This window comes from Falco peregrinus, chromosome 10 (assembly GCF_023634155.1).
Source record: "Falco peregrinus isolate bFalPer1 chromosome 10, bFalPer1.pri, whole genome shotgun sequence".
Lineage (NCBI taxonomy): Eukaryota > Metazoa > Chordata > Aves > Falconiformes > Falconidae > Falco > Falco peregrinus.
Genome location: NC_073730.1, coordinates 11,625,947 through 11,639,152, shown reverse-complemented (window position 1 = coordinate 11,639,152; position 13,206 = coordinate 11,625,947). Strand labels below are relative to the sequence as shown.

The following is a 13,206-nucleotide window of genomic DNA, read 5'->3' as shown; positions in this document are numbered from 1 at the left end:
TTATGTCTTTTTTTTTTTAAATGCAAAAATGACAAACTGAACTGCATGTTTGTGTCCATTTCTGTTTCTCTAGTGCTTTTCAAACTTTTCCTCTGCAGCTTATTAAACTTCACCTCCAGTCCGTGAAGCGTTCAATGGCACATTGTACTAGTACATGGTTATTTATCTGTCTCCTGGAAGGAAAAGTACTATATCAGTCTCACACAAATGAAAAATCAATTTTAAAATGTGCATATTGGTAGCTTAATTATTAAGCCGACTCCACAACTAGCAGTATTTGGGGAAAGTGAGGGCACAACGTACAGTCCTTCCTCACCTTGCAAATGACAAAATCAATCCTCCTCAGTTGAGTGTAAAGACTTACTACTACTTAAACTTTTCATACAGTTTGTATAACTTTGTAAATTACCTTCTTATTTTCCTAACAAAACTACCTGGGGTATCTATTTCTTTTCTCATCAATGCACTGAAAGTAACCAAGTGTTTGGTACTGCAGTAAGCATCTGTTCTTACATAAAAAAAGTCTAGATTGGTGAAAATTGCAGCTTATTACAGTACAAACTATTTGGCACTCGGATCAGTTCCATAATCAATTAATTGTATAGTGATTAAGAGAAGCAACTGTACCATGTATAACTAATCTCAGCTGTCTTTCAGTTCAAAGAGGAAGGCAAATTTTCCAACATTTCAGCAGACTATCCTAGAATTTCTTTTGTGGGTTGTTATCTCTCTTCTGGTTTTATGAACCTACAGTTTTCTCAGTGAATAAAATGCAAATCTCATCAGCAAACAATAAGGACCTCACTGTTGAGAGTTCTCTCAGAAATATGAATTACACATGTGTATAGATAAAATTCATAATGATAGCCACCTTACTGAATACCAGCAGCTGCAAATACAATCACTAGGGGATTTTTTTTTTTAAGTGCTTCTCTTTTTCTAGTTCTGTGTTTTCATACTGTTTTAGTGATATACATGTTGTAAGGAAAACATGTTGTTTAGACATGGTTCTTTTTTAATCTGGAAGGAAAAAAACATCTCATGAATGAAAATAAGGCTATGAGCCTATGTTGCAGACTTGTATGTAACATACCAAAGTAAAATCATTACTGTAGTACAGGAAAAGATATTCCTTTACTACTGGGGGGGGGGGGGAGGGACGGAGGGAAGCTGGGATGTGAGGTACCAGAACTTTGAATGTTGTCATTGAACACTCAGGTGGATTTTGTGGACCTTCTAACATGGGAAAACAACAAAGAGACAAAGATTAGCATGGGAAAAAAAATATTTTCAGTAATTCTCAAGGCAAAATAAGTAGTTCTGCCTCCTTCCCCAACAAACTGCTGAATCTTGTCTGCGCTCCTCTTCCTGCCTTTACTACTGTTGTAGTTGTGTAGAAACTACTACGACTTTCTGGGACACATTGATTTATTTGCCTGTATGGCCTCAGTGGGATCTGCCAACAAGAAGGGGAAAGGCAAACACATTTTAAATACATTTGTTAACATTTCTGTGGGACAGGCTATTTTAATTTTGTTTCTTCCTTGTTAAAGATTAGAAATTATTAACTTACTGGATGGATTTGTTGGTGGTTGGTTGTGGTTTTGGGGGTTTTTTTGTGAAAGCACACAATAGCAAATCTTTGCCCGAGTTCAGGGTTGTATATACTGCCCTTCCAATCACAACTCAAATGGTTGATAAACTTGTAAAGGCAGCACTAGGTTTTGGGGTTTTTTTCAATTGCCTTCTCTTATGATCTACTTATGCTTCCCCAATATCCTCATTTGTGTGTATGCTAATGTCAGTGCATTTTATTTTGGGGGCGTTCCCAGTGAACTGTTTGCACACAGGACTGCATTAATATCTGGGGTTTTTTCTGAATAGGGAAGAAAGCGCAAAGGACTTTTGCCTAAGAATTTTGCTGTTATTTCAGAAGCCCCTTCCTATGTTTCTTCTACTCAGTTTAAAAAGAAGTTTAAGTAGAAAACCAAAAAAGTCCCAACAACTAACCATTATGAGTGACACATAACAGCTGTAACTGAATGATCCAAACCTCATTTATCAACATAACGATAACAAGCATGGAATAGAGCCTATGACCACAGAAATCCACAAGAGACTGGACTGAAACACATCACAAGTTTATTAGCTGTGAGATCTATTTGTCCGAGACATCTCTGGGGAGACAGGCAGATAACTCTTCCAGCTCTCACAATAAGGCAGTTATTTTTGATTTATTAAGATAAGGGAGGGGATCGTTTTAAGATTTATTTATACCGCTTCCTCACTTGTGTTATTATTAATTCAAAACACTGACCAGAAACATTCTATTCTGACCATAATCAATCCCTACGAACTCACTCAGTAGCTATCCCTTAGATGCAAGCTATTGCACTGGGTTTTGGTGGTGGTGGTGGTTAGGTTCTGGTGGGGGTTTTGGGGGTATTTTTAAAACAATATTTGGATTTTATCGCTTTGAACAACCCAAGGTTGATCTGTTTTGACACACGTGTGCCATCTCCTGGTCAGTGATACTGCCACATGCACGCAAACGTCCTTTCAGCATCCTCTTTTGAGACAACAGAATTAAACCTGCAGTTTGAAACTGACCAAAGTCAAGTGGGACGCAATATGCGTAATAGTTTAATCAAAAGACCAACCCGATAATGAAAAGCTATGCACAATGAACCCTGACAAAGTGTTTAACTGCTCCCGAAAAGATGGTTACTTCAGTACTTTAAAGAAAACCTTAATTAAAATTGCTTTCAGCCAGTAGAAACCTGACATACAAACCAGCAGTTTGTGTTACTAAAAGCTAGCAGTCCAGTAAAATGTACATATTCTGAACAGTACTTCTGTATGTGATATGTAACAGCTTCTTCAGTTTCAGTACACATATACATACCAAGGAACACTGAACATGTAGGGCCAAACATCTGTAGTCTGACTTAAGATTTTCCTCAGGAAAAGGCGTAAGCAAGAATGTAAGAATTGATATTTGCCCTAGCTATCATTAAAGATTAAACTTTCTTACAATGGATCCATGAACCTCCTAAAAATTAATTACCATTTAGGCTCCTTGACATTTGTCCACCCAATATCCACATAAACCTTTTTCCAAATGTAGCTATGAAGCCTTAAGGGTATAATGTTTTGAGGAAAAACAAGCATGTATTCATATACAATCTTGTCTGTTCATGAGGCATTCCTGTAATTAGATGTTACCTGAATACAAAATTCAAGGCAAATATAACGCCAGATCCAACAGGTCCACCTTCTTTTCCCTTTTCCTTATTTTAAAGTGATTATGCTATAAAGTACACTAAAGATATAACATTGCAAGAGGAAACAACCCAGGGAGAAGTTCTGTGGTCCAAAAAATTTTTCTAACTATAGTAAATTGTACAGTGAACTGCAGAGGTATCTTTTCATAACAACCCAATGCCATTCTCAAACAGCTATGCTTATTACTGTCCAAAGAATATTTACCAATTTTTAATTGTACGTATATTGTAACATACCAACTATGGCAAGTTCATATCACAATCTAAAAAAAAAAAAAAAGAAACCATTTTTAATATTGATTAAAGGTGAAATTTAATTACATTAATTCTGAAAATTAATTCTAAATGTATTAGATTTTAATAATCCATGTCTATTTGTGGTAGGAGAAAAATCTCCCACAAAAGACAAAGCTCATTAAGCATATGTTAATCATTCAGTACGACAGAGCACTGCAGATCATTCTTCTTTCCCTGAAGCTCAGCCTGTTATAGATCCTGTACCATTTCTCAATTCAGAGAATTACAGTTGCCTCTCCCCTTTATGTCTGATCTTTCACCCTAATCAGTTCAAATTAATTTCAAAAATTTAGACAGTAGAATGCAGTCATCTTCTCTAAGAAACTGTCAGGCCTTACACAGAATTTCTTACTTGCAGAAACTTGTGAACTTTCATGTTTCACACAAGTTGGTTCTGATAATACTAGCTCATTCAAAGCTGCCAATGACATTGCAAAACATGCACCAAATGAGGCCTTTTAATTAAGCATCTCTTCACTTAAAACAAATACTCAGTTGAGATATTAAAATTATTGGTTATAAAAAATTCAGGTACGCAAATAAACTTAACTCCAGTGTGTTGCCTCATTAATCCTGTATCAACAGGCCAGTCTTGTCCATCCTTCAAAATCTGTGTCTTTAGAAGTCCATCGTCTAGTATTTGCTTACTGTGCACTTACACCTACAATTCAGCTCTACTTAGGCAAAAGGCATCTTGGCCAAGCCAGTAAGCTCTACTATCTGTAACACCTCTGCTTTTACTTTCTGCTGAATGTGCTGTCAAGATTTTTTGGACAACAGCTGCACGTGAAAACGCAGACATTTTTTTGTACACTGGGGCCAGGTTAGCATTCACAATGACAGACTTTATTTTTCACCCCGCAAAAAAACCCCCAGAATAGTCAAAGATACCAGTTTCAAATTAATTAAATTCAGCTTTTGGAAAGTTACAGGATGCAAGTTATTCCCCAAGCAGCAGTTATCAAGAAACTGGATAAAACAATAGGGCTAAATCTACCTTTTTTTTTCCTCATATTGTATCAACATCATGGCACTCTTCCCCAGTATTGGATTTACTGAGCTATAAATGTTTGTGGCATATTCCAGTTTATCTGGAACAAGATTTGGTTTTCCTGAAGATGGAGTACGTGCTCATCTTGAAAAAGGTATCTATACATTTTATCTTGTTAAGAAAAAAAAAACTTGTCCTAAACCCAGGTCTGACTCAGATTATTCAGCATAACACCACAGTTCTGTGTTATCTTCAACTACCCTTGGAGCTAACAAACGATTACCAAAAACAATCTAGTAACAATAGCTACAATATAGTAATAGAAAACAAACAGAAATTCTTTAAGTTTTTCTTCACAGGAATTAAATTCTTTCCTTTTAGCCCCGATACTCTACTTCAAAACCTTATGAGTTACTGCAGTCTTTGTCAGCACTCACGTTCACTGAATCAGAGAGGTGCTGATGGGTAAATTGTGAGATCTTGTGGTTCTCATTAGCATAAAAGAACACACCATCTGACAGCTACTAAGAAAATACTTTCATTACTTTACCTGAACTTTGTATAAGAAATCTGTGATCCAATTCTCTTAATTTTCATGTTCAGTACTGAACATCACAGTAGAACCATCACTGCTCAGCGTGACCTTGCCAGCAATAAGCCTGCATAACTTCTCAAAGGTACCACAAAGATTTTTAACTTTGGGAAAAGAAAAGATTGTTGTAAGAGGTATATAAACCACATTTCCATTAACAAATGGTTCCATGCTTTTTCCAGCAACTAGTTTTCCAAGACCTTCTGAAAAACAGCTCATCGAGGGTCGGAATTTGGATTTTCTCTCGGTAGGATCATGTTCTGACATTAAATGGTTCAGCAGACTTTGCTTAATGATTTGTGCTGTGAAAATAACTTCACTGACCACTGCATTCTGCAGGTACTTCTCATCTTTAAGACTTGGATACACTGCTTTGAAGACCTTTACAACACAGAAGAACAAATACAATGTTTATCATTACCACTGGCTCAGATTTTAACATTTGCCTGTCAAAAAGAACTTCTAAAATGAGAACATAATTTTTGATTCAGTCCTGTCTTGCTTATTAGTTTAAACATTTTCAGGTAACAAAAACCTAGACAATGTCACTTAAGTATTACAAGTACAATGGCAATTAAGTAAGCCTTATTTTTTTTGAAGTTCCATTAACTTGAGTCTGCAAGCTATACTTGCAGATCAGGCAAGGTGTAGACCTGCAATGCTTTATTTATTTCTAACCATTCTCTTACTTTTCACATTACTCCTCATGAGGCTCTGGTGACAGTTTCACAGCTACAGAGATTCTAAACTACTTCTGAACTGTCATCTGGAAACAGGGACTGCAAATCATCTAAAACATAGAGGCCTTTATCATGGACTTAGACTCCTTTGATCTGACAGTGTGTGTTAATCACACCTAGGACTGGATAGCAATGGTAGACCACAGTAAAAACACCTACACAGGCAAATCATAGAATATTTTACTCTTTATTCATCCTTCTAAAGGAAGAAAATAGTACTTACCGTTTTGTAAACTGCTTGAGTGGGTTTCTCAGATTGAGCAGATTCACTGGTTTGAGGATATTTTCTAAGAAACACACCTATTTGGGTACAAAACCCAACATTCTCCATTCCTGTTGGCGGGTGCCCTACACCAGTAAATTCCACTGAGTAATCATAACGTCTAGCAGTCTCTAGAGCCCTAAGAAAGGCAAATTATCCCAATCATACTAAATATTCATCTTTTAATGTGATAAAAATGCATTCTCCAACAGAAGCAAGACCCTAGGCCTGATAGTTTCTCTAATAATACCCACATGCCTGAAGATAAGCACTGTCAATACTTGCTGAATCTGAGCTGTAATCATATCCTTACCACAGTCCGAATCATTTAGTATCGGTAATTTAGGCAACCAAACATTATTGTTATCTCTAAAATTGAAACACATGTTCACAGTTGGTTATTGTCTTAAATGCATAGAAAGTGAGCTAAAACCTACCAATGTTAGAGAGCAAAATTTTTTGAGAAGAACCCATAAAAAACATACACCCCCCAAAACCACAATAGACCAGTTACTAGAAAAAAAACCCCTGAGGTTTGCTGTAAGTGTATAAAATCTACCTCACCAAGGTTAAAGGTGAAAGAAGTGATGGGGCAGGGAACTAACACGGCACTACTTACCTGCAACATTCTCCATGAAGCAGTAGTAAACTAAATTAATATCTCATGTATTTTAGAGAATATCACAGTATTTATATTTCACAACACAAATGTAAAGACCCTCTCCTCTCTCATGTTTGCAGCTCCAAAAAATATCACTCTGTCAGCAATATAAATATTTTTAATTCACTTCTATCCAAAAGCAGAATCTAAATTTACTTTAAGTCATATAAATGGTGTCTAAGGTATTCATCCTCAATAATGCAGGCTGGTTTTAGTATCATTACGTAGGAAAAAATAAATGCTCCAAGCTTTTCAAAACTATATACTCAAAAATCACTGCATACTTTAAACTCTGTGGCAGAAACAACCTAATTCAAGGGGCAAGTTTTCCAGGATTCAGTTTCTGACCAAGAGCTGGCTATTGAGGCATGGCATCCTTTACTGTGCCATGTATTTTCTTCCACAACTGCCTGACAGTTGACTGTTATCACAGGATATACATCCCACTCTCCCTTTTGTTTTTATTAGATCTACTGGTATTAGAGTAAGATACATCTCACGCAACCTTCTGTCATGTACATATGTTCTGCATAAAATCTTTCATTGTGCCATGATCCATTAAACTACCCCTTTTTCAACATGTTCTGCTACTCTGATTATTTGATAAATCTGCTTGCATACTCTTACAGAGAGGTCTGGACTAATTGAGTGCTTTGATGACGCACCATACATATTGAGCAGATTTCTTAGGTTTGTGTGAAGCATTTCTATAGCAGGGTATTATTATGTGAAAAAGGTTAATTAATATCTTACACTTCAAATGCATTAATGCTAATAAAGATATATAAAAAGGAAAGTAAAAGTTTTAGATATTTTTTGCAGAGCAGTTACAGTAAAAGCAAGCTAACCTAACGACCTTCACAACATGCAAAATCCACGGAGCATGCTTAACTATTGATAACAGCAAAGAAATTTTCACCAGATCAGTAGGTGTGGAACTCCACTGACACCAAACCACATACACAAGCCATTCTGAAAAGATATAGCTGTTCCTTTCACACATTACTGAACACTCCAAGCTGCCTGCATACGATGCTCAGTAAGCTTACCAGCTTTGAAACTGCACTTGGTTCCATTCAAATTTGTGGTCTGGATGCCTGAATAACATCACTCCTGGAAGCAAACGGTTAAACTCAGAATTTGGAGTACTGATCACAACTATGCTTGGAGCCATGAAACCAAACACCACTTCAGGGAACTTCTTTAGTTCTGGTTCTTCCAGGTGCTCTATTCTGTAAAGGATAAGTTTATGTATGTCTTTAAAAAAATGTTTCTGTGTTTTAATCTTCTTAACCAGTAAAAAAATACCCAAACCAAACCCGTGCCTGTACCCTGTAACTTTAAGCCTAGCTCTGCAATATTAGCCCTGGCACTGTAGTTGAGTAGCAGCTTAGAGATTTTGTCTGAGAAAATCTCTTACTGCATTTTGTACTTTTTCATCAATATCCTTTTTCCACCATAACCTAGCAAGCTTTTAATTTCTTAGTATGGTTAATTCAAGCACAATTTACATGCCACTTTCTTCTGCTTGAACAGTTTCCTCCAGTCTATTTAAAGTATGGACATAATTCCAAACCGAACCCTAACGAACTTAGAGAAGTGTAGTACATTGGCCTAATACTCACAGTTCAATACACGTTACCAAGTCAAAACCAAGCATGCAAGGATCTTTCTGGGCAACTGAACCATGATGCAAGGTAACAGTTAGGGATCTTTCAGATGGTTTCAAATAATCAGCGGGAAGAGGAGACAACCTATGCCTACAAAAGTATTTAAAAAATTATGTTATAGAAAGGACCTTAGGACAGAACAAATTGTGCATGCAACTGAACTAGCTAACACCCTACAGAGTTAACCTTTTTGAGATTTACAAGGTAACTATTTTACAGGGATAAAAAAATTAATTTCTAATACAAACACTGTTATGACTATCTACAATAGGACAGAAAAAGCAGAGGAATTAATCCAGCAGTTGTCTTTCATATTTACAAAAAATTCCACTATACTCTCAAGCCACTTGGAAAGCTGCTTGTAAATTCAGATAGTAGCTCAAGTCTAGACACATAGTAATTCTAGCTTACACACACTTTGCAAGGGTTTTGGGGAAGTTATTAGGCAAGCATATTAACCTATTTTTTCCAAAAAAAATACACTGAGAACTAAAAGATATGTTCAAATTTCATTCTGAAATACTGCATCAGACAAAGCACATGATAAGCATTAAATATAATAAAAGGCTACTTTTATTTATTCTTGAGAAAGCACAAGTCATAACATCAGCATCTAGATCCTACATACTCATTGAAACCACAATAATCAGCTTCTAAGACAGAAACGTTGGGTGTTCCTCACCAGTCTGGCCCATGCTTCAAAAGTCACATAAACTATTTATTTTAGAGCCTTCTAAGCGAGACACAAAACACTGAGCTAAGCTTCCCATTTAAAAAATGTTAGCAAGCATGAAGTCCCCACCCTGGTGACTAAAAAGAGTTACATGTGCAATTCAAAAAGATCAGATTTGCATACCACAGCAACGTCATGTATTTCCATAAACAGATATTATTAATACAATGTATTAGTACCTTTACAAACAGTGTATTTCTTAGATGTACACACTTTCAGGGCCATTCCATGACTCGGACCTTTGCTACATTAGGTGAAGTTAAGGGCATCCACAGCCCAGTAGCCCACAGACACAGGTGCAACTTAACTGATTCACAACAGCTAGCTCTTCATTTGCCAAGCTCGTATTTCCGCATTTACCTTCATTTTGAAATTCTTTTTAAGAAATGATGTAACGTGTTACTAGGCCAAGCCAAATGCAAACCTGAAATTAACACAAAGCAAGAACTTACATTTTCTCTTTCATTACGCTTGCACAGATATCTAGCCCAGCTAACACCTCAATGCAACTGCAGGATTTCAGCATCCAGAGAAGTGTGCAGTCAGCACATCCTAAATCTGCCACCTGTAAATTAGATATTAAACAATGTGTAAATGCTGCATATTTCCAAGTAATTTCAGAAACTTTAATAAAATAAGAATTCCATATTTATGGCAAAATAACTTTTTAATAATAAAGCATTTTGCAATCTTAACTAAAATTTACAGTTGCAAGTAGGGCAGACATGGACTTGAAAATTCTTTTAAAAACATATATGAAGATCCTACAAAATGTTTTAAATGGATTAACCTTTTACTATTACAGCTATAAACAACTACATGTAGAACATCCCACTGAATCCAGAGAATGTCTTCCACATAAACAACAGTAAGATATTATTTTAAGTATTAAAGCTGTAGCCATTTTCACATTCACCACTGCTTTTCACTAGACTACTCTCCATCCAAAACAGAGATTAGGCTCACCAGCAGCCAGGTTAGCAGCAAAGCATCTGCATAAAACAAGTTTACAGGCTAAGTCTAATGTTTAAGTGGGGAAGGCTGGGGATATTCAGACCACAAAGTCAAATATATAATAGATATTCTTTCCTGTAAGCTTAAGAGGTAGCTGAGTACACAAACCAAACCCCACTGTTCTTTCCCTGGCTAAGGCAAGGTTGAAGCACACTGCTCTGCTCTCAGTGTGAAAATCCTGAACTGTTTCTATTCGGTTTACCTCTACCCTGCAGGTAAACAGGAAGTTTACACCCCGCACCCCATTTTACATCTTAAATCAGAAAAGTCAAACCTTTAAATACAGATGCAACACTCCTGAGTATGTTCTCTTTAAAAGCCGATTACAGTTCCACAACATCATAGACCAGATTAGATTTTTATTAGCTATCAGAAGTATCATTATGTGAGCACAGTGCTGGTGCATTTCTCATCAATGTTTTGCATGCTCCCTAAGACATTAACATCAGTTTCAGAGTTAAACACTGAAAACAGGTATTTCTCAACTTTCCAGATTTTGGGAGGAGGTGCTAGGGGGAGGGCATATTAGAAAACAGCAATTACTACACAACATTACCGAAAGAATTTAACTTTTCAAAATGAGTATCGAAACAAGAGCCCTGGTATATGGGGAGGGTGGGGGGAGGAAAAAACAGGAGGGGGTGACAAGAGCTGAAGAAAGTGGAGGATAGTTAGCATCACATAATCCCATACTCTTAATGTCACTTCTCATCTGAAAACATCCATGTGAATGATGAGGAAAACCCAATATCGTATACGGAACTATTGGCTCTAGAAAGCAAAACCAAACTATGATGAAAGCTGCTTGAAGCAAAACCCTCAGCATTAAACTAAAACCAGAATGCCACCTATTCGCCAAAAAAAGCTAAGGCATTTTTTTATATTTTCCCCCCTTCCCATCGATTAACATTAGTTATATGTCACCCTGAAAAACAAAACATGATCATCAAGTGTCTGCTACGGCAATTTAGTTTTCACAATAGCTCTTCCACTACTGTTGTTTCATAATTAGGTTAGCAGGTTATCTACACATTTCCTGTCTTCCTGAGATACCTAATGGTAACTGTTCTGCAAATGTGTAACATAAAAAGGCAAAACATACTAACCTTCTTAGGTTTGTATTTCCCCACTAAATCTTTAATGAACTGGTAGCGTTGTTTGTACAAAGGGGGTGTAAATTCAGCAATTCCTGTAAACTGTTCTTCTTGAAAGTTCTTATCCATGATATTTTGTCAATGCTAAAATAAAAAGTTAACTCTTACTTTCTGAAGTACTTTATAACATATCAAATTACAGAGTTTGCAGTTTTCACTGGCATTCAATTCACTATTAAGCAGGGGTAGATGCAATCCCAGTTCTGTTCAGAGAATGACACAAATACAGGAATTAGCAAAACTAGGCACTAGCTGCTCCCCCCACATATAGCAATGTAAATAACCTCTTTATAAACAATTAGAAACCACATACAATCATAAAAAACCAAGTTTTTTTAATCTGTCACTCTTCACCCAGCACACCTACATAGTGTTTACACAACTGCAACATACTTAATCTTCCTTAGCTTTTCTGACAAGAGCAGAAAAATAATTTCTCACTCAGGCGCCTGCTGTCTTGTCTCATGTCTATCATTCGTTTTATCTTCCAATTCAGATAATTTTGTATCTAGGTTTCTGTATGTATGGCTCAATACAACTTCTACTATGTAACAACCAGCAGGAAATACCTGATAAATTACTGCGTTGTGGAAGAGGAGGTGGTCTGCTAGGCTTCAACTTCACTACCAGCTAAGCCTTGGTACTAGCGCCTGCATTTTTAAGTAAACCAACATTCATGCCACATGGCGTCAGAACCATTAGCGCACCTCCAGCCCTCCCACGCCTCACTAAGCACTACGCCGGAGCACACACAGCAGCTCACAGGCCCCCTCCCCACTCGGGCCCGGGCCCCAGCGAAGGGCGAGCGCGGCGTGGCGGGGCCGCCCGGGCGGGAGGCGGCCCGGGGCTGCCCGCGGCGCTGAGGCGCCAGCTCCAGCTCCAGCACCCGGCAGCAGGGCACGCCTGCCGGCAGCTGCACCGCCCCGTACTGTCTCTCACACGTAACTACAAATACAAATATATGTACACAACCAGGAAATAGGCTCAATGTTCAGGCCAGCCGTCCGCCGCCTCAGGGGCAAAGCGAGCCCGCTGGGCTCCCCTCACCAGCACCCGGCTGAGGAGACGCCGCGCCTCCCGCTGCCCGCCCGGCCCTGCTCGGGCCCCGCACCCGGCAGCCCGCCGCCGCCCCAGCCCCGCCGCGCCAGCGCAGCGCCAGCCAGGCCCCGGCCCTGCCCCGGCCCCGGCCCTCGCCCAGGGGCCGCCCCTCCGACAGCCATTCCCTCAGGCCCCGCTGCCCGCCCGCCCCAGCCGCCTCCTCGCCGCTGCCCCCGGGCTCCCCCGAAGGCTGACCCACCGCCGCGTCCCCTCCGCGGGCAGAGCGCGGCGGGGCGCCGGAGGGAAGGGGCCGCGGCCTCCCCCGGCCCGGCCTCAGGCGCCTGCAGGACCCCCGAGCCAGCCCTGCCCGAGGGAGCCCCGGGGAAGCGGCCACCCTGAGTCCCCCCGCCCCGGCGGCAGCTCCCCGCGGCCGCGCGGCAGCACATTTATTTATATCTTTTAACGCAGGAGGATGGCTTCCCATCCTCGGTAATGCCAGACCCTTGATCGGCATCACACGCACAGCCAGCGGGCCACCTGTTTTACGTATCTCTGCCCCTGCCAGCCTCCCTCTGTGGCAGTAATGGGTGATGAGCAGGAAGGGGTGTCCTTAGTTTTCACACCAAAACACCTCACTGCGCCTCGTGCTGTTTCTTGCAGGTTCTGTGGGACCCGGGCCAGCTCCTGTGTCTGCAGGCTACTGTTACTCTCCTTAGGGGGAACTAACACAGTTGCACCGGCTGTGACAGGCAGTGGAAGAGCTCTGCTGG

At 39.5% G+C, this 13,206-nt stretch overlaps 1 protein-coding gene across 6 annotated transcripts; it reads right to left on the bottom strand.

The window, feature by feature from the left end:
• Window positions 1-2,630: 2,630 nt before the first annotated feature.
• On the bottom strand, window positions 2,631-13,206 carry HENMT1 (HEN methyltransferase 1). 6 transcript variants are annotated; one of them, XM_055815759.1, is made up of 7 exons: window positions 12,895-13,206; window positions 11,351-11,484; window positions 9,683-9,795; window positions 8,453-8,587; window positions 7,877-8,059; window positions 6,128-6,305; window positions 2,631-5,545 (listed from the first exon to the last, which is right to left on the bottom strand). In XM_055815759.1, exons 2-7 carry the CDS (start codon window positions 11,465-11,467, stop codon window positions 5,159-5,161), a joined length of 1,113 nt encoding a protein of 370 aa, XP_055671734.1. In that variant the 5' UTR covers window positions 11,468-11,484; window positions 12,895-13,206; the 3' UTR covers window positions 2,631-5,158. The 6 variants fall into 6 exon arrangements, with proteins under 6 accessions (XP_055671734.1, XP_055671735.1, XP_055671733.1 ...); XM_055815760.1 differs by lacking the exon at window positions 12,895-13,206 and adding an exon at window positions 12,696-12,888 and having other exon boundaries at window positions 11,351-11,482; XM_055815758.1 differs by lacking the exon at window positions 12,895-13,206 and adding an exon at window positions 12,371-12,676 and having other exon boundaries at window positions 11,351-11,482.

What these genes read in the sequence shown, in the direction of transcription:
- HENMT1 (XM_055815759.1), bottom strand. Translation starts at nt 11,467, where the DNA reads ATGGATAAGAACTTTCAAGAAGAACAGTTTACAGGAATTGCTGAATTT. An exon ending in AGCGTAATGAAAGAGAAAAT is followed by an intron (nt 8,588 to 9,682) that starts GTAAGTTCTTGC and finishes ATACTTTTGTAG; the next exon opens with GCATAGGTTGTCTCCTCTTC. An exon ending in TTGGTAACGTGTATTGAACT is followed by an intron (nt 8,060 to 8,452) that starts GTGAGTATTAGG and finishes TATCCTTTACAG; the next exon opens with AATAGAGCACCTGGAAGAAC.